Raw genomic sequence first — 25,320 nt, 5'->3', positions numbered from 1 at the left:
GTGAATGCTTGTGTGAGGCTCTCACAGACCTGAAATTGGGTGTGTCACTTTATAAAGTTCCCGCGGTCCACTTGTAAAGAGCAGGATCCAGGTTATATACACTCAGATTGCAGCTGGGATGTTTCTTGGGGAGAGAGATGAACAGCCTGGAGAGCGCAGGGTGTTGCTGAGACTGCGGGGCTGGGACTGGGTCTGGGTGTGGGAACAGTTGAGCACTAGCAGAAGGAAATAAGCTACTGTTGCACAAAGTCCAACACTGAGCATGTTTACAAGTAAGTAGTTCAGGACGCTACAGGTGTTTGACATGATCTGAAACATGATGTGCTTTAAGTATGTGCCTGATCTTTAGGGAAACAAGTGAGATGCTCCCATCCCTACGGTTCTGTAGGGGAGCAGCTATCAATGTGTACCAGGGGGTATCTGAAATCACCCTCCATTAACTAATTTATACTGAGTGCACTTGGAAGTCACAGTTTCCTTTGGATTGTTTTACTGACTGCTACATAAAACAAGCTGAAAAGCATGATGGGAGGCACAATTCCTCTTTATTTTAGGATGAATGGGTGGGAAATGCTAGCTAAGCTTCCTGTTTGTGTGTGCCTGTGCTTGTGCATGTGGGTGATGGTACACCTCCCAGCCCAGCAATCCAGGAAGAGGTGGTGACAACATTCGTTTTCTTAGATGATACCTGCTCTTTCAATCCTCAGAAATCAGGTAAAAAAGCTCCCTGCATTTATAAGCATTTTTTAATGATTCACTTTTAATCAATTTATTGAAAATACTCTCATAAGGTATCATATGTCCTACAGAGCACAATTACTTCTACTTAGTTCTAATTTAGATCATGAAGATGTATATTCTATATTAGTATCATTTTTCCTAATACAGCTAGAAAAATTAGATTGTTTCTGAGGACTGGACAATTTATAAAACAGATAATTCAGTTTAAGAGCAGGAAAATCAGGTAGGCTAAAAATTAATATTTGTTAAGAGAATCTAAAGTAGATCATAAAACTTGGTTTCTAGGAACTTCAAGCATAACCATAACTCAATATATATTTATCGAATGCCAATTGGCACCAAAGAGAAGAAACCAGCACTTTGAAAGTACAAAACAACCTATCACCATTACTACATCATTTTTACTATTATTGATATTTATTAACATGTTGGGCTCTGGCTGATAAGAGGAAGAAATACTAAAACCAAGAACTTGTGGCTGTACTGGTTACAGGCTGCAGGTGAGAACCTATTTTTATTATAATGTTGAATGGACACAGTGCTAAAACAGCTCTTAATGACATAATTATACCCATAGATTAGTGCATCTCTCAGTCCACATCAGAGAAGCTTCTTGCAGTAGGTGGAAGTCAATAGGAAGAACCATAATTGATCCAAATGCAGAGAATAATATTATGTAGTGTTCAACCCTAAATGGAATGCTTAGACCATCTCAACCCTATCCCCTAGTCAAGGCTCAGGTATCAACGCAGAAGAGAATACCAAAAGATTCTAAGAGTCAGAAGCAGTGAGTGACTGGAAGGAAACAATGTTTTCTGGACACAATACGGGAGGTGAACTCACCTGTGAACTCACTCTCACTGTGGCAGCATGCAGAAGACCTTCCCAAGGTCAAGCCAGACCAAATCTTAGAAAAGACCAAATCATGGAAAGGGTGAGGCGGTCAAGAAATTCCATGTCTAGTCGAGGAGCTGTTGGCCTTTGATAGCAGTCGGGAGATTAGTTTTTCCCTCTCTAAGGCAGCCCATACCTAAGTGTACTGAGACATGGGAAGTGTATATGAAGCTTTTGTTTCTTTCTTTCTTTTGAATAGCAAGAGCATGAAGTTTGGTGGATATGGAGGAAGGGGTGGATCTGGAAGGAGTTTGGTGTAGGAGGTGAATATGAGCAAAATAAACTGTATGAAAGTCTCAATTAATAAAATTATTTAAAAGAAAGATGGAAGAGAAAATCAAGTCAAATGATGTCTTCAGTAATTGTCATGAATTTGAAACTCATTCCCAATCACTCTATTCACAAGTTTCCATGTGAGTTATGGCACAGATGAATGTCAAATTCTCATTTTGAAACTATATTCCTTGCTTTTGCTATTGCTGTGACAAAATATACTGATGGAACACATTAAAGCAGAAGGGTTTGGTAGGATTCACAGGGTGAAGCCGATCACTGCAGGGGACTCATGGGGATAGGAGCTTGGGGAAGCCTGTCATAGTATGTCCACAGGCAGGAAGCAAAGACAGATGAATGCTTACACTGTATTCTTCTTTGTTTCAGTTCAGAACTCCAGTTCATAGAATGGTGCCTCCTATATGCCTGGTAAGTCCTTCTTCCTCTGTTAATGGAATATAGACAATCCCTTATGGGCACAGTGAAAGTTTGCCTCCAAGGTGATTGTAGGTCCTGTCTGTTAACAGTCATTATTAATCAATCTCAATACCATATTCTTCTGTGACTTTGACTCAGTCCTATATTTTGTATGTTTTTTTTTTTTTACCTGCAGAAGCAAAGGGCCAGGCCAAGAAAAATATTGGATGACTTTGAAAGACATCCAGCATCAACTATTCAATAGGGATGCCCTCCAGGCAATGGCCATCACTCAGGGGCAGATTTGCTTGCACCCACTATTATTTGAGCTAAGTATTAATTCATCAGAGGACATAGGGCCTTCTTTTATTAACTTTCAACAGGGAAATTCCCCAGAAATTACAGACTCATCTGTCTCAATGACAAAGAATCAAGTGTAGGTATAGTTTAGATATTCTACATTCTGAAAGCACATTTCCACTTCGTGACTCTAGGCCTATCTCTAAGTGAGGTTGTGTGAAGTAAATGAGCTCCACAAATTCATTCGTCATGCCAAATTAGACTTTGAGCTTTTGTGTGCAAAAAGACTAATTTCTTACGAGATTTTGTGACTCCTGTAGCACTTAAAATATCTAGATATTTAGAATTGTTTTATGAGCTCCAGATATATCACATATACTTTGACTAATCATTATTGGATCAGGCACGGAACATAACAAAGGAGAGCAAGAGAGGGAGTACAGAGAAGATGAGGGAGAGGGTGATGACGGCGGAGGACGATTAATTACATACAGAAAAGAGGAATATATTATACATACATACACATGTACACATATATACATTATATATATCATGAAAGCTTTTCCTGAAATTTTGTATTTTCACTTGTATAAATTTATATACTAGGCTCTTAAATAGTTTCCTTTTCTTAGTTAATCTATTCCACTCAAGGATAAGTTAAATTCTATTTCATTCATAAGTTTGTTAAATCGTTATATATCTGTGATTAGTTAGTGATGCCCAGGCTGAATGTCAAGTTACAAAACTGACACAAATAAGCATTTTTTTGTATAGTATCATTAACACAGCCAAAAGATTCATGAAACACCATCAGAGGTATGTGTCACTCTGAAAATAGCTACTCACTCAATTAATACATAAGTTGTTACTTTGGAGAAAAATAATGATGTACTAAGTGAAGGAAAATAAGCTGACTTATAAAAAATGTAAACATTAGATACTGTAACACACGTGAAGAAGTTCATGCACAAAGGGCAATGAAGGGGGTGGCTTGGAGTACTAATCTGGGAAACAGGTCAGCAGCAGTGCCGAGCAGTGGGACCTGCTGAACCATGATCTGGGAGTTATGATGAGCAACTAGAACTAAAACACCAACAATTTGGCAGAATATCACAACATGAAGCCATTACGAGTTGGGAAGTGCGTCAGACAACCCACCACCCCAATGATAAGAGAGGCCAAAGAACAGCAGTGATCAGGTAACCCCCCACTCCAAATATAAGAGAGGTCACAGAACAGCAGTGGTGGTAAAATAGGAGATGACTAAGATCAGACATGCGTTGGGAAAAAGTTAAGAATCAAATTTGGACTGGGAAATGGTTCACCACTGTAGGATGTGGGCAAGAAGAGACATGGCTTCAGATTCAAAGGGTGGGTGCTTGTGGGATAGAGGACCTTCATCAGAACACCTCTCAAGGATGTTCAAAGCCTCTTGAGGGTGACGTCTCACCGGTATATGTATTAGTTGTACAGAGTAATGGGTTTCATTATGCCCTTTCTGCAGATAGATATGGCATATTTCCATCATATTTTACCCAACTCTCTCATGTACCTGCCACCCCTTCTCTTCAACCCTTTCTGCTTTTCCAGTGGTTTGCACTCTACTTTATGATTCCCTCACCACTCGTCTCTACTATGAGAGCAAACACATGACTACTGCCTGTCTGCGTCAGGCTTTCACTGAAGATGACAGTCTCTAGTCCTACACATTTTTCTGGAAATGACATGACTCATTCTTTTGAGATGAGTAATGTTCTATTTTTTTTTCTGTATAGCACATTTGCTTCATCTCTTCACCTGCTGAGAGGAACTTGGGGGTGATTCTATGATGTGGCTGTTGTAAACACAGCAGAAATACTACAGGCATGCCATTCTATGACGCGGCTGCTGTGAACGCTGCAGCTGTACTACAGGCATGCCATTCTATGACGCGGCTGCTGTGAACACTGCAGCAGTACTACGGGCATGCCATTCTATGACGTGGCTGCTGCGAACGCTGCAGCTGTACTACAGGCATGCCATTCATTGCCTCTTCTTCATCAGACATGAACTTCTTCTGGGAGAGTCACAGGGCTGGGATAACTGGATAACACGGGACTTCTGCTCTTAGGTTTTGAGGCAGCTCCAAGCTAACATTCATGGTTACTGAACTAATTCATATTTCTACTGGCAATACAATAGTGTTCCTTTTTATTCTCTTACAGCCCCAGCGACATTTGCTCTTATTGCTTTCTTGTTGATATGACTTGAAAAAAAATTCCACGTAGATTTATATATCTTTTTGTTTGTTTGTTTTATGCATGTGTGTTTCTAAGGATTTATTATTTTTTAATTCTAGATATTGTATAGCTTTACATAATTCTGAAAGATACATTTATAAGATGCCTGATTATATGATATACAGGCATTAGTTTTAGGCTAAAACAAAAAAGCCAACCACAGGAGGTTATCATAGAAAAAGATAGTAATCACAATAGCAGTTAATAATGCTACTGAAGATATGCAGACAAACATAGTTAGAGAACATTATATTTTCAGTTATTCACTGTATCATCCTTCATTAAAACATTACTTCTGAATCATATAAATTATTTATTAAAAAATTTGGTTTGGGCTATCCTTAATCAATGTGTGCTATTAACCAATACATTACTACACAGATATATACACTACCTATCAATATCAAAAATGGAAAGGATGGATTGTCGGGAGCTTATAAACATTAGCTAAATGAGATGGAAAATTCATAGAAACATGACAATTTATAAAATTCTAAAAAACATTAGAAATAGAAAATATAAATAGTGATATATTTTAAAGAAAACGTAATTTTAATTAAAAGCCTTCCTGCTAAGAAAGTTGTGGATGGTTCCATGAGCACTGTCTTCCAACATTCTGAGGAAGACATGACTTCAGACCTCCCATTTTATGAAATCAATACTACCTTCATTTCAACAAAATCTTAGAAAATCAGCAGCTTTCACATACAAAAGCATTAAAGATTTAATTACAAAAATCTCCTTGTAAGCAAGAAAGACATGTATAACTGCCAAGCCATCATCAGTCAGTGGGTAACTGCCATGCATATCACACAACCAGTTTCCACCATGGGACCTCAAGAAGGCATGTTGTGACACGGCTATGCAGGTTTCCAGGTCTTTAATGCTAATAAGAACTATTTTCTGCCCTTATGTTGAGACTGAAGTTCTACTGAAAAGCAGAGTTATTTGCAATTTGAGTTCCTTGGATAACAAGGAAGAAAGTTGTATGTGAATTAGGGAGAAAAGGAATTATAAGATTAGTCACTTTGGATCTACTAATCTATGGCATTAAAGCCAGATATAAGTTAGTGTACTGTTCACTTACTACAGCTTAGCTACTCTAAGACATCACTCTTCTGTAAGTTTGAGAAAATAAGCATTTTGAGAGTATGTTCATTTGGATGTTCTTGTGTAGCTCTTACCTCTGTGACAATCCTCTAAAAAGCAGTAAGAGAGCTTCTCGTGGGCTCCCATTCATCAAGGCAGGGAAGATATGTAATGCATTATTAAAACCACCCCTAAAGAAGCCCTGTCTTGCCAAAGAGTTCACATAAGAAAGGAGTTGCCACCAGCCACCAGCTCTTTACTCATGATTTATTTGTGTTCAACAAAGGATGATGCAGAAACTTGAAAAATTAACTAGCATTTCAAAATTTAATAGCAAGATATGTATATTCTTCTTTTGAAATGGCATTGATTGCCATCTTCTAGAGTTTACATAAACAAAACACAATGCCCTAAAGTAATCAGTATGAGAGGTTCTTCTTGACCCAATAAGAAGACAAAATGATCAGGAATATAAATAGCAAGCCAGTGTGTGCCTGTGCATTTGAACACATGTCATATGATTTGCCACTGGCCAAGTATGTCACCACATTGTGTCATGGCTGTGCATGTGTAGAACATATGTGTGTACATCAATAACAAGTACTTATTACCTATTTAACTGTTTAGAAGCAACAATGACCTTGCAATGACTTCTATATATATAGTGTTCCATTTTTCAAATCTTCATATGTACAAAGTAACTGATAATTTCACAGAAACTTATGTAACAAATGGGTGATATCTTTCTCATAAGCTTGCAAGTAGGTTATTTCTTTTAGAATTTTACTTTTTTCTCATTTTCATTAGAGTATGGAAGCTGGTTAAGCTTTATAATCATAAAAGCTTTTGTTTTATGGTTGGCTAATAATGGAGATGAGTCATCTTCAAAGAAGTAATATACAAGGTTCAGAAACAAGTCATGCATGTGTATATATTTGTATGTCTTTACACATGCTTGCATACGCTCATGTGTCTGTGTGTGCAAGTCTCTCTCTGTCTGTTTGTGTGTGTGTAGAAGTATTTGACTTTAAGATTACAAAGTATTAACAAGAATGTCTAGTAAATATCTCCTTGGGACCATGTTCTTTATAAATCCTCTCCTTGTTCTGACAATGTCTCTGATATTTAGGCATCTATGGGCTGATGGTCCCCACTACTCTCTCTTCCTCTTGAAAATATGCAACAGCATAATTTTTCATTGTTTTTTTTTAACAACTCAATGGACTTGAAAACCATGCATGAGTACACCATTTTATTGTGCTGAGAAAATGTGATTTTGTTATTGCTTTAGGATTCCTTGAATAGTAGGTCTGTGTTATAAATGAGAATCTCTTCTTTCTGTTAAGGCACAAACAAGAGACAAAGTCCATCCATCCATCCATCCTTCCATGCTCTCAGCTCTGCAATCAATACATGCTTGGGAGATTAGTACTAGAAAGAGTCAACAAGCTGTTTCAAGAGAAGTCTGCCAGATTTAAGAAAGTAAGTGAAGCTAGCAACCAGAAGGCTGGTTCCAACACAAACAGTGAAGTCAGTTTTAAAAGCCTTCTCCCCAGTTCACAGGAGTGGAGTCAGAATTGCAAGTAGACTTTTAAGGTTGTCCTTACTGTCTCTTCTGCTCTGTCAGTGTCTACCACTACTGTTGAACATGTCCCACAGGAAGACAACAGATTGGGACAGTGACGTAACTGCCATTCTCCTCAATTCCCCAAGCTATACTTTTGTTCTTATTCAATGTCTTTAATGCGAAGGGCAGAGAGAGTTGGGGTTGGGTGTAGGGCTTGACACTAACCATGAAAGAGTAACTGTTCCCTGGATGTACACTCACCCCAGCTGTCTCACCTCCCAACCCCTCCATGTTTCCTGTTTTTGTTGGAGCCTATAATGCACCACACCTGATGGAGGAAGGTCATTGGTTAAAAAATAAAGAAACTGCCTTGGCCCATTTTATTGGTTAGAACATAGGTGGGTGGAGTAAACAGAACAGAATGCTGGGAGGAAGAAGAAGTGAGCTCAGAGACGCCATGCTCCCCTCTCCCGGGCAGATGTGATAGCCCTGCTCTCTGAGGCAGACGCAATCAAGCTCTGGCCCAGGATGGACGTAGGCTAGAATCTTCCCAGTAAGCACACCTCAGTGCTACACACTTTATTAGAAATGGGCTAGTCCAGGTGCGAGAGTTAGCCGAGAAGAGGCTAGATATAATGGGCCAAGCAGTGTTTAAAAGAATACAATTTGTATGTTGTTATTTCGGGTAAAGCTAGCCGGTGGCGGGAGCTGGGTGGTGGAATGCAACCCACAGCCCCTACTACACACACCATTCTTTATTTAATATATGCTCATGTGCTGATTGGTGTTTTCTTGTTTTAAAGAAATACAGACAACTCTGTACATAACATTACTCCACACACAAATGCAGCAGACTTCCCCAAATGTACCAAAGAAGCTAGAAAGAATATGATTCCTAGATCAAGACTCAAACCAGAAATAAAACTCAGGACACTTTTAATCTTTTTTTCCCCACAGAGAAAACTTTGATTTGTCCTTATAAAGCACCATTGAATTTCACCCTTAATCCTTTCAAATTTGTCTAATCAACAATAAACATGAGACCACTGAAAAAGTTAGAAAAACAATAAAAGAACAGAAAATATTTCCAAATAATATAAAATATAAACTTTAAATGCAGTGTTTCTATAGTTTATTGTGGCAACTTACAAACCCTTTGTGAACTCATGGCAGCTTTATTTTTGTTTTAAGCAAACAGATTTATTTTTGTTTTCAGTAAATCCAGATAAGATTTTTAGCTTGAGGATTAAGATCTTTGCATAGTTTATTTCTGAGTCTGGTAGATACTTGATTTAAGAAATTACAATTGCAAATTTCTTACTATAAAATCTAAATGTGCATTGTGTTCTCTGCAGTTGAAAGCTCAAACCTGTTACCTGAAGATGGAGACACCAAGATGGTATGGTAAACACTTGAAAAAAGGGGGGAAAACTCCATTCGAGAAGAAACTAAATGGGCTTTATCCTTGACATGTGAGGTTGATACCAGAATTTTCCATTGATTCATTATCAAAATGTTCACGGTGATTTGATTTGTCATCTCTTACTATTTGTCCGGTCTGGGTAAACTGTTATGATAAGATATAATTTACTGTTGGCTACTTAATACCTCTTACCAGAGAAAACTGCTAATCCAGAGGCAACTATTTCATTTTTAAAGGAATGAATGACTAGACAAAGGACAGCTTCAGAAAGTGAGCAGGAAAGCACCGGTGTGAAATGCCTGCACTTACACCCCTCTTCCAGCCGCATCCCTCTCTACCAGTACAGTTACCAGTGAAAGTGCCAAAAGCCCAAGACAGCAGCGTGCTGCCCGGGTGTACTCACAAGTCACCGTGGATGAGTCCATAGATCTGCGGCATGTCCCGATGATAGACTCCTCTCAGAATAACTATGAGAAGAATCACCACAAAAGACGGAAGACCCCAGCTCAGAAGGCAAAAGAGCAGGTATCGCCTCTCGGTGTGTTCATCACTCATCACCAGCACGTACCAGAAGTTCACGGACTAGGGAAGGAAGCGATATGAGCAGGCTGGGGTTAGTGGCACAAGACGCAGCTCTGCTGGTGTAGACACGCAGGGTCACTAGCAATGAAGGGGAAGACCAGCTTCATAAAAACAGTTTAAGTTGGATTATTTTTAAGTTACAATATTCCTTTATTTCAGATATTCAAGAAATCTGGGGCATTTTTAGAAACTCTGGGAACATGAAAAAATATTTAATCTAACGGCCCTTTTCTTTTCCCTACTATGTTCTGCCTTAAACTTTGTCATGATCTTCTGAGTGTCTGTAAACATGCCTCTGAAAAAACAAACATTGTCTGTCACCCAAACCACTTCCCATAGGAACAAATTCATGATGGGGATGAAGAAATAATGCCTCTGAACTTTCAGAGATTTTGACAGCTTTTATACATGAGTGCCTAATACAGGGGAGAGCCAGGCTCCATCTCAACAGTGTGTGCACACAGGACTACTGAATCCAAAACTCAGTGCAACTATGAATGGAGAAAAATCAAGAAGGATCGCAGTCTGTTTTCACTTTCTTGTTCACTCACTTGACTAATATTTTCCAAGAACATAGTGAATTTCAGAGGTCAGACTAGCCACTGAGGATGCATTGCCGAAAGGGTGGGATGTGATTTACTATTCTGAATCATAGATTCTAACAAGAGGGCACCAAATGAGTAAGAGAAACATTTATTTTATATTAAAACCACATCACATATCTTCTAGTTCATAGGATAAAAGTACACAAGGGGCATGTGCCTTGAGTTAGGAGGACATAGGGACAGATTAGACGGATGGAATGTGGAAAATAAAGCACATAAATGTTGTCATTGTCCCCAAGCACCATATCAAGCTGTGTCAAGGCCAGATCTAGAAGTTACCACTTCTGTCTTCTATCATTTTCTTTCCTCGATTGCCTTACTTAGCTATTACTAAGTACAGCAATGACAATGGCTGTCACAGCACCCCATTATATCTCCTTCCTGCAAAAGTCACCCTCTTCAAGTCAATGTGTGAAGTCATGGGTATACATGACTTCACACACATGTTCCTGAGGAGGACCAGCTCTGGAAAGGACAGCATCTGTATGCTCTGCTTCTCTATCATGCATCGTTATTAGAAAGATGCAGTGAGGGCTGGTGTTGCAAACTGCTGGCACACACATGGTTCCCACCGGAAAATGTCACCAGTTCCTCAAGTCTCCTAGAAGGATGAGGACGAGCATAAATAACTCATGCCCCAAACTCAGAATGCCACAGTGTAAGCCCTTTTGAGTGGAAAACAAGTGTGTCTCATGCTGCGGGAGGCTTTTAGATGCTGTTTACTGAGGCTTCTGAGCAAGATCCTATCTGCACCATTTCTGTCTTGAGGAATTATACTAGGCTAAACTTGGGAAGAATAAAAATATTTGGTTCCTTGGAGATTTTTGTCTTTGAGTTTATTTCCTTATCTTTATGCACATCTGCATATAAATGCAATTATAAAGCATGTTTTGAATTGTTGTTTATGCAAATTTGTTCTAACTTCTCTTTAAAAGTGATTAAGGCCAAAGCTTGTTGTGTTACCCCCACCCTCTGTGCACACTTCCCTCTACACTCAGCATAGGGTGTAGACTCACACCAGTGGCCACTGTGTACAGGATGCTGAGGTAGCCAGTGCTGGTTATTCGACGACAAAAAGTCACCGAAGCTAAAGGTCACTCCAGATGCAACAGTTGTGCAAGATACACTCTAATACAGGATGTGTCTATGTGCATCTGCACAGTAGGTCAACCTGCATGCACTGCAGAAGGGGCAGGTGTCCAGATGGAGGGATGTAGTGAGTGATGTCTCCATTCTGCTTGGCAAGGCTTGGGGTTTTCTCTGATGTCTGCTTTCACACAGACGGTAATTTCTCAGAGGATAGCTGAGCCTTCCAGGAACATCTCAGCCACAGTTTCAGATAAGCGGAGGTAAGAAGTTGAGAGAATTGTTTTCTTGGCTCATAGGTGCAGGACTTCAGAGTGTCACTGGATTCTCAATGACTTGTTTCAGGAAAGCTAGCTCCGTGTCATAAACTTCTGTCAGTCTGAAAAAATGTAAATACCTTCCTAACAAGATCTAATCACTGAAATATACTATGAAGAAAGCATTACATTGTATATCATTTTTCACCATATAGATTAGAAACAGTATTTTAAAATATTTTAATTATTCTTGACAACCATGTGGTCCATGTGTAAGATTTTCTCTGACTCACTCGGTTTTCCTGAATTTTTGTTCTTTCTTTTTCTTTTTTTCTTTCTTTCTTTCTTTCCTCCTTCCTTTCTTTCTCTTTCTTTCTTTCCTCCTACCTCTCTTTCTTTATATACAACCAAAAATAGTCATATATTCCTCATCCTCCTGCCTCCACCTCCCAAGTACTAATATTAAAAGCATGACATTAGAGTCACACTTGACCTTAAGTTTTATTTTAATATATTCAGGTAGGCATATTTTGAGATTCATGCCTAGGTCATGAACTTCCTTTCCTAAGCCCTGTCTCTCATCTCCCCCAGCCATACACAGAACTGGCCCAGAAGCTCCATGTGCCATGTGACCCTGTTCAGCTGGTCACAGCTGGTTTGGATAGAAACCTGGATTCGTCTGGACCAATCTCTTCATTGAATCACCTTGCAATCCCATGATCACCTAAGCTGTCCATGAAAACTGACCTGCAGCAGCTGTGCTATAGCAACATCTGGAGAGAAAGTGTTCGTAGGGAAGGCTGGACAGACAAACTGCACTCACAGTTTCAGCTGAGTGAGTGCTCTTATCTACTCACCACTCTCATGATTCGGTACTGTTTCAATCAGTTTCCCTTAGTTTACTACGTCTTCTAAAGTAACTGTGTGTGTATGTGTGTGTGTGTGTGTGTGTGTGCGCGCGCGCGCGCGCGTGTGTGCGCGCATGTGTGCGTGCGCGCTATTCTTGAAGCTTAAAGATAGACTGAGAATTTAACCATCTTCCCGTCCTTAAACTCACAGCTCCTCTTCTGTAATATGATGTAGAGTGTTGAAGTCACATGTGGTGGCTACTCCTTTGTAATACGATGTAGATTGTTGAAGTCACATGCAGTGGCACACGCTTCTAACCTCAGTACTCAGTACTACTCTGGGAGCAGAAGAATCAGGAATTCAAGGTTACCCTCAGCTGTATAGCCTGTTTTCGGGTAGCCTGAGGTATATGGGATCTTGCATTAAATAAACAAATAACCCAAGACTAATTATATTTAAGATTTATTTACTTAGAAGTTCATATAAACACTGATATTAGCATCTTGTGCATAAGACCCTTATTTTTTCTTTTTCTTTCTTGTTTTCTTTTTTGATTTTTTTCAAGAAAGCGTTTCTTTGTAGCTTTGGAGGAAGTCCTAGAACTAGTTCTTGTGGACCAGGCTAGCCTCAAATTCTGAGATCTGCCTGCCTCTGCCTTCTGAGTGCTGGAATTAAAGGCATGGGCCACCACCACCCAGCTAAGACCTTATATTCTTATCTTTCCATAACCAACAAACACATGTGAATAGAGATCCATGCTCCAAGAAAAAGAAAATATAGATATGTTTGTTCTCTGTCCATATTTTTATGGTAACATTTAGAAAAGAATGAGAGGGGTTATTCGTACATAAATTGATGAAACCTAACTAGGAGCTGTGGCAGATTAATTTTTGTTTATCTTGTATACAAAACCAGATTTTATAATATCTGGTTAAATGTATTACTTGTAATCTTTGAGAAAATCAAATAAGTGAAAATGAACATATTTTTGCACCATTTTAATTGAGTTTAATATTCATTTTATGAACTGAAATTTCCTCCCACATATTAATATGTGTGTGCATGTGTGTGTGTGTGTGCATGTGTGCATACATGCATGTGCATGTATGTGCACACTTTAAAACCTTTGTTTGGAAGAAATTTTAGAAGACTTGATTTTACTTCATCAAACCTCCTATTAAGAGGAACACAAGTTAACTAGTGAAAACTTTAAAATATTAAATGCAAAACATGAGTTTAACCAATATTTATAGAAAAATAAATATAGACCTCATGAGTTAACAATATACATCAATCTAATTTAATTCAAGTAATTTTGTGCTGTATTATTTTAGTACTCTCTGTCTCTCCTCCCTTTGTCTCTCTCTGTCTTCACCTTCTCACATAAGAACTACAGAACTACATTCCCAGAATTAGTAACTGGGACTGCGAAACTTTTAATCGATTCCATTTAAAGTACAAAAAAACTAACTAAAATACCCAAATAAGATTTTTTAGACTGAATATACATAAGAATAAATTAAAGACTGTATCTATAAGCATATTGGTTACATTACTACACAGAGAAGTATCTACACAAAAAAATCAAAAACATTGCTTTAGGTAGCATAGGTCAGAATTATGGTTTTATATATTCTATAAACACAAATTCATTAGTTCATTACTATATCTTCATATAACCATTAGTATGTTAGAAAAGTATAAAGGAGACATGTCATTTATTTTAGGCTAAATGGGCTATTTGAACTCTATAAATTTCATATGAACAAAGATTTTATCCAGGCTGTGTATAATACTTGGTTATTAATTATTTCACTGGAATCACTGAACTGATGTATAGCATTACATGTAATCTGCAATCACACAAGCTACTAATTCTACCCACCACCATGTGTTCTTAATCATTCATTTTAGATGCAAATCTAAGAAATGTTCCCACATGTCCTTCTTCCCTTTTTTAAATTATTTATTGCATTAAAAGAATTGCAAGGCTGTTGGAGGCTTGATAATTCAGTATTTCCTGGGTATGTCATTTTTATCTTGGTATTTATCAGTCTGTTGTCTTCAATACTTTTGAAGTTCTGTCAAATTAAATCAATGACAAAGGAAAAGCATGGCTAATTTTAGCATTCCTCTTCCTGTTGCCATGCTCCAGCCCTTGCTACTAAGGAATTAAGATCCTGTATGTTTCTTTCTCCATTGTCAGGCTACATGGAAAAGTTAAGGCAGAAGATATAAATGTTCAAGCATAGTGATTTCTAGCCTATTCTACCAATTTAAGAATGCATTCATCAAGGAAGTTTTACTTTCAAATTAAAACATTATGTTTGAATAAGCTGTGAACTTAGGAATGAGAGAATGGGATTGTAGAGACAATGCAAGACTCTCCTGTCCTCTGTGAGGGAAGCAGGTTGCTCTACAGTGATTTAACATGGTGACATGATGGTCATAAAACTGAGCCAAATGAATACAAAAGCAAAGTTACATTTACCTCTACTGTATGTGGATATTGCAAACAATCACAGTTTATATTATAGTTCTTCAGTTAACCCATGATCTGGTAATCCAATTGGAAGCATGTCTTATGTGACCATACATAATAAAAACATAATATTTAGGAATTCTATGGATACTCTCTAAGCAAACAACTATTGTTTATAATACAAAGAACTAACTACCATTAACCAGAATTAATTAGAAACTACAAAATAAATTACAAAATAGCTATATTATAGCATAGAAGAGAGTAGAGTTAAACACTGTAAAAGTAAAGATTCCCAAACATAAATATATATACATTCACATAAAAAGTATATACAATCACAAGGATACACATGTGTGCTTGTTTATAGATTTATAAATATTTGTCTACTCATGGGGTATTTGTGGAGGCATACACAGGAAACCATTAGCACTGTTTACCTTTGAGCATGGCATTGGGGATAAAGCAAAAATGTCAAACATACAAAATAGCAAGGAAGATGTACAATTGATTTGACATCACTGTGACTTGTTTTTATTTTGTAATATTAGTATATGTTATCTCCAAAACGAAAGAAAATCCAAACAACTAGTCAGCAGCATAAAGGAAAGGCACTCCAACATTTGAAATTCTAGCTGTCGATCTAACTTAGAGTAAACATGATCCTGGCATCTTAAGGAAGTGGGAAATGTTTTCAATGTTCACACTGAGTGATCTTACACGAAGAAAAACAGAAGGGCAGGACAGTCATCCTTGGCCCAATACGGAATTGGTGAGTTGTTTGTTTCAAAACCAAATAAGCAAACTTTGCTATTGTTATATTCCCACCATGCTGTGTGACTCCCCAGCAAGAGAGAGCCAAGCCTGAGGAAGGGAGAAGGTTGTTGGTGAGAGAGGCGGGGCTGAATAGGCATTTGTGTGCTAACCTAGAGATCAGAGATTAGCCTTGCTAGGGCTTTGTGGCTGGTATGTGCCTCTCCTAAAATCAGCCTATTCCCAAGAAGCAAACATATCCCCCATTCAACGAAAGATATTAATTACACTGCAATAGTAGAATATTCAACATCTCTGCTATTTTAGTCACATGTTAGCCTCTGCAGCCCCAGAAGTGAATGTGCACAGCGTACACCCTGAGCCGGGCACGGGGCCAACTTTCTGTATGGATTAGTTAGTTTCGTATTTTCACAGTTTTCAAAGGTGGTGAAACTGTAACCTGATTTGCAAGATAGGCTGAGAGATGTTATATAATTGTTTATCAATGAGAGGTTCCTCCCAGCAGTGTAAATGTAATCTAACTTTACCACTGGGTGTTGAAAACACGTGATAGAAAAGTAAAGTGCGACCATTTACAAAAGCGTATCCTGACATTGAAAATGTGGCCCAAACAAAATACCCACCAGTCTGCTATTTTAAAATGTTTGTTTTAAGGGCATTTTTTATTATCTCTATTTATGCACATCCTAATGAGTGTATTGTGAGGGTATACATGTGTTGAGGTCAGAGAAGCACTTATTAGAAGCGATTTCTTCCTTTTAACATGTGGGTTTAGTGCTTGAACTCAGGCTCAGTCTTGACAACAAGCATTTTGCCCATTGAGCCAACTCTTGAACTCAATCTGATAAATCTGGTGCTTTTAATTTTGTGACTAAAGATTAATAATGAACTCATTATCATCACGTGACCCATATATAGCATCTGATTCCCTCCTGTGGTGGTAAAAAAAAAGAACAGGAAGAAAAATTGTCAGAGTGCTAACATTCTTTCAAGACTTCTTAAATTTTTCACATATTTCATTTTATATGTGTCAGTGTTTTGCCTGCATGCATGTCTGCACACCATGTATGTGCTCGTGTTCAAGTTTTTAATGAAATTTGCCTCACAGGATTGGACGAATAGCCCATCTTACTGCATAGTGATTTTTAAGACTGACTTAGATCTTTAAAATGAGTATCAGGACACAGCATTTTATAAATGGAAAGTACAGATTGGCAAAATGACATCTGACCATAAAACAAGTTATTAAAAGTAACCTACCTACAATTCAGAAGTTAATGGATTTTCCCCTGTGGTCACACCACAAACCATGCAGGATGCATAGTGCACCATCTGAAATGCATTATACTCACTGCCACCCACAACCGCTTCTCTAAACCGTGAGCCACACAGAAACACAGTTAATCTACTAAATATGTATCAGCCACAACCACATTTCCTTGCCGACCAGAAATTCAGGCAAGGAAAAGACAGATTTAAATTAACTTTGGTTAAATCTTATATAGCCTCGGGTTTAATTCCCCGGAAACAGGGATTCTACGTGAAATACATGCGAAAGTCATTTCTCTGTTTGAATATGACTCACTATTTGATTCACTGTGCTTCCAAAATAGTCTCTTCAGCTCCGAGAGTATTACTGGCTGTGAATGCTCTTAACCTGAATGACATTTTCATTTTTAATAGTTTTTGCTCTGGTTCGGCCAAATGCAGAACCCTGGTCCAGGTTTTTTTTTTTTTTAATGGTGAAAAAGTGTATATTTAGAATTAGCCGGCTGGGCTCAGTTTAGATGATTCCAATCTTGTTGGCAACATCCAGAGCATCATAATCAGGCGCCAACCGAACATACGCCTTCTTCTCTCCATCAGGCCTTATGAGGGTGTTGACTTTGGCCACATCGATGTCATAGAGTTTCTTCACAGCCTGTTTGATCTGGTGCTTGTTGGCCTTGACGTCCACAATGAACACAAGTGTGTTGTTGTCTTCTATCTTCTTCATGGCTGACTCGGTAGTCAGGGGGAATTTGATGATGGCATAGTGGTCAAGCTTGTTCCTCCTGGGCGCACTCTTCCAGGGGTATTCAGGCTGCCTTCGTAACCGCAGGGTCTTGGGACGCCGAAAGGTGGGCAATGTGCTGATCTTCTTCTTTTTGTGGCTGTGGACGCCTTTCAGCACTGCCTTCTTGGCTTTCAAGGCCTTCACTTTAGCTTCGGCTTGGGAGGGGCAGGAACTTCCTTCTTCGTTTTCAGCGCCATCTTGATGAAAAGGGCCCCGGTCCAGGTTTTATCTCCTGCAGGTCTCTCCTGGGATTTCTTTCAGAAGCATCTTCCCAAACCCTTTCCAAGAAAGAACCTTCTGATTCCTCACAAGCTATAACGTGAACTGTGAACATGGTCTGTGTCCCTAGGATGACTACACTGTAGTCATGGTTGCTTTCATACTGTTACTCATGTAACATAGGTCTGTGTGGTACTCTGGTCACAGGCCACATTGTCACTGAGTTTATGTTAGAGTGAAATCTCTGGTATTTATATTATATTTCATCAGTGACACTGTCCTTTTATTATGCAATGTATAAGTACCAGTTCTCATATTTGTTCTACAGGGAGACTTACACCAAAGGCTTCCTGCTGTGACTATCCTGTTATCTCTGAATATCTTCAGACCTGATAAGAAGTTTCCTGTGTTTTCATCTCCATCGTTAATCAGAAACTCAGAATATGTCAGGGACAGGGACAAAGGCCTTCAGGAAACCACTGCAGACTCAGTCCAGGCCAATAGATAACCCACCTGCACAGTCATTTACCAAAACCTCCAGCTTAAATCAAATCCTAAAGTAATCTTGCAATCAGGAGATCTAATAAATTTATTCTAATAAGGAGCTATTTCAGCTTTGTTTATGGCTTAGATTTATTTATAAATCAGTTGACAGAGATGTTAGAGATAATGACATTTTCCAGATTTGGGGTTCTGAAAGATCTTTAAAGCAGTAATTCTACAAGTAAGAAATTATCATCCCCATCTGCAGATTCAGAATCATACCTTGGAGAGAGGAAATAATTGGATTGAGATGTGCAGAGAGGGGCAAGGCCAGAGGCCTATTCAAAAATCTCCCTCCTCTCTCTCTCTCTCTCTCTCTCTCTCTCTCTCTCTCTCTCCTTCCCTCTTTGCTCTTCCCCTTCTCCCTCTTTCCTTTCATAACCCACTTAATAAATATCCAACCTTGATGGAGGAAGGTCATTGCTTAATTAATAAAGAAACTGCTTGGCCTGATAGGTTAGAACATAGGTGGGTGGAGTAAACAGAACAGAATGCTGGGAGGAAGAGGAAGCGAGCTCAGATGCCAAGCCTCTCCTCTTCAGGGCAGAAGCGATGGAGTAAGCTACCAGGTCAGACATGCTGAATCTTTCCCGGTAAGACTGGTGCTACACAGATTATTAGAAATGGGTTAGTCAAAATATGAGAATTAGCCAGTTAGAGGCTAGAGCTAGTGTGCCAAGCAGTGTTTAAATGAATACAATTTGTGTGTTGTTATTTCGGGTATAATACTAGCTGTGTGGGGAGCCAGGCAGGACAAAAAGCAGGCCTGCCCGCAGCTCCTTCAACACAACCTCACTCTGCATAGCGTCCCTATCTGTCCCTCTCTGCAATGCTGCCACATCTACTGCTGCTGATCACTGGAAACTTTTGCCTCCTCACTGCTCTTCCTCAGCACAGTAGCCATTCTTCACCAGATACTCACACCAGATATGGAGAATTCTGCCAGCTCCTGCATTCCTGACAACTAATCTATACTCCAAATTCTGCATTAATGAAAAGAAATACCCAGAGTGGTTCACTTTGTTTCTCCTGACACTTCTCTATTTGGTAGGAATGTCCCATCATCTTATGGTACAGTTAACACTAGTAACTGGTATTCCCAGTCACTCTTTCCTACCTCCAGTTAACCACAAGCAGGAGTATCTTCCTAAAACCAAAATCTAATCACACCATTCCCTTTCTTCAACAACTTCATTCCAGAGAATGCAGTTCAAAGGGCTTATTCTATAGGGCCCATATTCCAAGTTTCTTCTTCTACACCCTTTTGCTTTAAGTCATGCTAGATTTGCATCGTTTTTCCTAACTGTGCTCTCTGGTGGAGCAAAGTTACTACACATTCTTGCATTTACACCCTGGGAAAGGTGTGATGGCTATACTGGGATTATTTCTCCTTCAGTATGGAGAACACCCAGCACTAAGGCCACCTTGGGATTCAGAGTCATTGGAGGCAGCGGTGGGGAGTGAATGAGCAACCAACCTGAATGAGCATCCAGCTGAACTGGCATAGATACAGGTAATGTGTCACAGCAGCCACGGCAGCGCAGCTCTCTTCGCTGAGCTGGGGACTTGCGTATGCAGAAGCCAGGAACACAACCTGAAAGAAAGAGGTAGTTCTATTTTAAGTTGTGCTAAGATTGAAGAAGACTGTCCAGAAAACAAGCCACTTTCTCATCTGAATCTGTAACTGAGAGAAAGGCATGGCTGGCCTGTTGCCTGACTCACATAAGAGCCAACCTCAAGGGCAGCGTGTGAACTTCCGTACATCTAAGAACCCATAAAGGATATAACATTGTGTGCTATGTTGCTGTAAGGCTCTCAAGAGCAAATTCTCAAAGTAAACCACATTCTTGTCACTGCTGGACCAAAACCGGAGCTTTGAAAGCCATTTATTCCAGCGAGGCAGGGAAGAAGCAGTGTGGAAATGCCATTCCCAGCGAATGAGACAGGGACATCAAGCAGAATCTTTGACTTTCTTCCCATCTTCCACCTCCTGTCAGCTAGCAACATGCAGAACAAATAAGCTTCAAGTATGCTTAAAATTATCTCAAAATTACCTAAATGGTGGGGTTTTAGTATCACCTTCAAGCCTGTGTTCAATGTCACCCTTACATAGAAAATGACTGATTCCACACTACTTAAATCGTATCTCTTTTCTCTCTTTCCCCACACATTTGAATCTTAACTCTTTTTATAAAATGAATCCTCATGTCCTTCTACCATACTGTAGATCATCATCATCTTCTTCATTATTTCACTGACTAGAATATAAGGACAGAAATTTTTACTCTTTGATTTTGCTGATGAATTTCAAACACCAGACCTTTGGCACCTGGTAGAATTCAATATACACCTGTTGAATAAATGGTCAAAGCAAGTGGAAGATCATTTTGCATTATTCCATTATAGACTACAATATCAAACTTTACAATGGGAAATACAGTTAGAAAACGAAAGATTGGTACAACAGTATAATACTATAACATCTGAACAAATGAACTTTGTACTTAATTTCTTCAACAGTAATAGCAAAGTGGGCAAAAATTAAAGTGTAGCCCTTTTATATCCTACAGTTTCAGAATTATTTATAAAAATGGAGCTTCCTAACTCAATTTTTTGTTTATTGGTCCCAGGCTTGGCATCTTCACTCTACAATGTTACAGCCAGCAAGTGCCAGCATTTAAAGTATAAACTATAAACTCACTTGTAGATGGAATGGCGGGCTGCGTTCCTGCCCAGCTCCTGCACGGCTAGCTTTATACCCAAAATAACAACACACAAATTATATTCATTTAAACACTGCTCAGCCCATTAGTTCTAGCCTCTTATTGGCTAACTCTCATATCTTGATTAACCCATTTCTATTAATCTGTGTAGCACCACTTCCCTTACTGAGAGGCTTTTAACCTGCAACCATCTCAGAGTGGAGAACTATAGCATCTGCCTCACTTCCCTTCTTCCCAGCATTCTGTTCTGTTTACTCCACCTACCTAATTTTCTATCCTATCAAAGGGCCAAGGCAGTTTCTTTATTAACCAATGAAAGTAACACATAGACAAATGACCCTCCTCCATCACTCACTGTACATTGTTTCTTAATAATCTAGAAGATAGGAGTGCCACCCCCAAATTAGCAACAAACTCACGCTGCCAGAACACAGTACACAGCAGTTTCTGAATCATGACGGCTTGTTCTTAGAGCATGTTTAGATTTTCCTAGACTTCAGCTTCTGTGTGCAACTTCCAAATAATGAAAAACATATTTCATAAATTTAACCTTGTAAATTCCACAGAACCTCACTGAACACCTTCTAGGTCCTGAAAACTGGGTAAGACTTGGCCGTTAAAAAAATCCTCAGAAGTAAAAGTCTGTATAACTCCACCTCCATTCCCAGAATCCCTGTGACAATTTGTTTTCGTTTTTAAGCACACTGGCCTCTTTTTCACCGACTTTATAAATGTACCTGCAACAACACCAATCCTCTCAATCTTGGACTCTGAAGGGTAGAACTTTGTAGGAATCTGGTATTTTCTTTACACTCAACCTGAACAGTTTGTTATAAAAAATAACCACACAAATTTTAACTGAGAATGTATATTTACTTTGCAGATTCTGTGAAACTGTAAATGGAATGCTGATTAAAAGTATTTTCCTAACATTTTTCTTAGAAACAATCAAATCACTGAAGGTTATTGTTTAAAACTGCCCCTGCTTCCAGAACGTAGTTTTAACACTCCAAATTCCACTCATAGGGTGTGCTATCCTCAAGTTTTTTTTAGACTTTGGATCCATCTTCCTAAGTTATAAGAACAGCAGTACAATTTTGTGACCCATCAAAGCTCTTTCAATTTGCTCTCTGAGTATTGAGAATTACTTCTCACTGTGTGAAAGAAAATTAATAAGATAAAAATGAGCTGCCTCCACCTTTAGCACAGATGATCTCAAAATACTTCAAAAGCTTACATGTCGTGTCAATAGACCTGCCCCAGATAGTTTATTTAAATATTGAAATGAAATTAAGCAAAATAAAACATAATCTTCATGCATTAGCAGTTCACAGAAACTTAAGACTATATAATCTAAGAACAGATGGGCTCTGAGTTCTGTGTTTTCTACAACACAATAAGAGATACCAGAATAAAGATTATTTTCATAGCTGCCCTTTGAGAACAATTCAGTTGAACACTGCAAAGTCAAAGAAGCAATTATTCAAAGGTACTTAGTTTCCCATGTGTTGACTCTTCCTGTACCTAAACACTTGTTCCCTTTAGAACACCTTGTTGGGCAAGATGAGCACACAGAATACCAAAGGTGACTGTGTACCACAAGCATGACACCATGTGCCATACCTTGTGCATAAACATAAAACTTATCTATGAATAATGTCACATTATATGATTTTATCTCAATTTAATAAATAATAATAAAAGAGGGGCCTGTAGGATAATTAACATGTTTGTAGATCATTACACATGGTTTAGAGTCAAAGGGGAATTCAGAATCTGGTGTGCCTATTTTAAGACCAACAGTTTAAGTCTTCCTAATATGACTTGATGTTGTCTGCATGGTTGAACCAGATACAAGCCTCATTTCAAACTGCTGAAATTTTATTGATTTTCAATTTTTCTAAATTCATGGCTTATGGTAACTGAAAATAATGTCAAGTGTCATATTGACCATTGCTATTCCTATCTCTATATTGTTATAACATATGTACATCATAACAAAGGGCAGAAAATATAACCACCTACAAGGATGAATTGTTGTAGAATATTACTTTAACCATGTGAAGATGTGTTACTTTTTTGTTTCAGAATATTACTTTAACTACATAAATGTGTGCTACATTTATTTATGCTGCATTTGCTTAACTATGTAAAGTTGTATTGCGTTTGTTTTTCCTTGCCTGCCTAAGACACCTGAATGGTTTAATAAAAAGCTGAATGGCCAATAGCTAGGCAGTAAAGAGATAGGCAGAGATGGCAGGCAGAGAGAAGTAGGAAAAGGAATATAGGCTTGAGAGACAAGAGAGAACAAGAGAGAAAGAGGGGGAGATACCCAGGGCCAGACAGACAGACATGGAATAAACAAGGAAGCAGGACACACAGAATGAAAGAAAGATAAAAAGCCAGAGGCAAGATGTGGATGAAGAGAAACAGTTTAATTTAAATTAAACAAAACTAGCCAGAAACAAGCCTAAACTTAGGCTAAGCATTCATAACTAATAATTCTCTGTGTTGGGGGCTGGCAGTCTGAAAAAGTCTGCTACAGTGCTCAATATTTCGTTCATTTAAAATAAAGTAAAACTCTGTTCTGCTGGTGGATGACAGCTCTACCTTGCCAATGGGGAGAATAGAAATAAAGGTGTCCCTGATTGCTGCTAAATAAAATCTAATAATAAATATTGAGTTTTCTGTTTGTCTCAATTCTTATTATTCCTTGAGATACATTTTCCCCCTTTCCCATTTAAGAGTGGAAACTTACTTTTCTCCGAATCCATTCTTTAACATCTCTACTCTCTTGCCTGTCCCAAGCCTACTTAGTTTTGATAGGGCCAGTTAATTCCACCTGCCTACACTAATCATTGTGTTTTCTAGATTCTCCCATTTTAAACGGGAGGACATTGGTACTAACCAGCCAGCTGTAGTTCTTTCTTGTAGTAGGCGGTCTATAATGGAAAGCAGCTATATGCACATAATGTAATAAAATGTGACAAGTGTTTCTAACAGAAGAGAGTGAGTCTGAGGGGAACACAGAGGATGGTGAGCTCTGTGAGTAGGACTCCAGGGCCTGTGCAGAGGGAATCCTAAATCCTGCCTGCTTCCTACTCATTTTCTTTAAACTCACTGCCTGGTGCAACTCTCTAATCTATGTGCACCTTCTTTTCTCCAAATACGCTCCCTTTGTTTTTCCTTATTTACACTAGACTTTCTTTCCCATATTTCCTAGGCACCATTTGTCAACTTTGACATTAACTCATGGCTGTTTACTTCAACCAAACAAACATTGTGGATGCCAGACAAGGGCTCAGCCACTTAGCTAGAAACACTTGGTCTCCATGTTTCTTGAATATAAGAGAATTAGATGCCCAACAAATTTCAGTTCTTAGGTGAAGAGAACATCAATGTCTCAGAACATTGTCTTTCTAAGAAGAAGGGGAAATCCTGGTCATGGCACACACACTTAGGGAAAAGGCCATTTGATGATACGGGAAGATGGTGACCAGCCAAAACCAAGAAGGGAGGTCTCAGACATGTTCAAATCTGCAGACACCAGAAACTAACCCAACACATTTCCCTCTGTAAAGAACCAAGATCATTTCCTTCTATCCTTGCTGTACTGGGAATGTGTTCTGGTAATAGTGATTGAAATTTGTCAAATTCTATTTCTATGTCAAGATTATCATTATTTTCTACTTTTGTTTGCTAATGTACTAAGTTACATTGTTGTTTGAATACTAAGTCAACTCTACAGCTGGACAGCTGTCTCTTTGTTGAGATGCACCAGGCTCTTATTGACTTAACTGCTCAGAGGGTCACACTAGTGCTGGTGATGAGCACTGGCTGATAGGACAGGACTTCCCAGGCAGCACAGTCTAGTTAATAGTTTTCCTTCTGACTGCTGTCATTATTAGCAGACACCTTATATTTACAGACCACACAAGTCTCACATTTCATTGCTATAACCCTTGCTTGGACACAGTTATCTTTAAAACATACATAGATAATAAAATTTCCTCCGCATTTGCCTTCTGATTAGTTTTTCTGGTGCTGCTTGTGTACATGTTAACATTCCCATCTGGTAGCATCCCTTCTGCCTGAAAGATTTCAGTCTTCCCACTGCTGGCAATACGTCCCTTCGCTTATGTGTTTGAAATATCTTTATTT

At 38.7% G+C, this 25,320-nt stretch overlaps 1 protein-coding gene and 1 pseudogene across 1 annotated transcript in view; both read right to left on the bottom strand.

Annotated features, from left to right (window-relative positions):
• Window positions 1-25,320, bottom strand: part of Adgrv1 (adhesion G protein-coupled receptor V1) — a 549,406-nt gene that overhangs the window by 182,887 nt on the left and 341,199 nt on the right. Inside the window, exons 84-85 of the mRNA XM_026783832.1 lie at window positions 19,914-20,030; window positions 9,387-9,565 (exon numbers count right to left, since the gene is read on the bottom strand). Of these exons, the coding sequence (XP_026639633.1) occupies window positions 9,387-9,565; window positions 19,914-20,030 (296 nt within the window). The remainder of the gene's footprint in view (window positions 1-9,386; window positions 9,566-19,913; window positions 20,031-25,320) is intronic.
• On the bottom strand, window positions 17,368-17,871 carry LOC106144016 (annotated as a pseudogene).

This window comes from Microtus ochrogaster, chromosome 19 (genome assembly GCF_000317375.1).
Source record: "Microtus ochrogaster isolate Prairie Vole_2 chromosome 19, MicOch1.0, whole genome shotgun sequence".
NCBI classification, from domain to species: domain Eukaryota; kingdom Metazoa; phylum Chordata; class Mammalia; order Rodentia; family Cricetidae; genus Microtus; species Microtus ochrogaster.
This window is presented reverse-complemented; position numbering and strand designations above follow the sequence as displayed.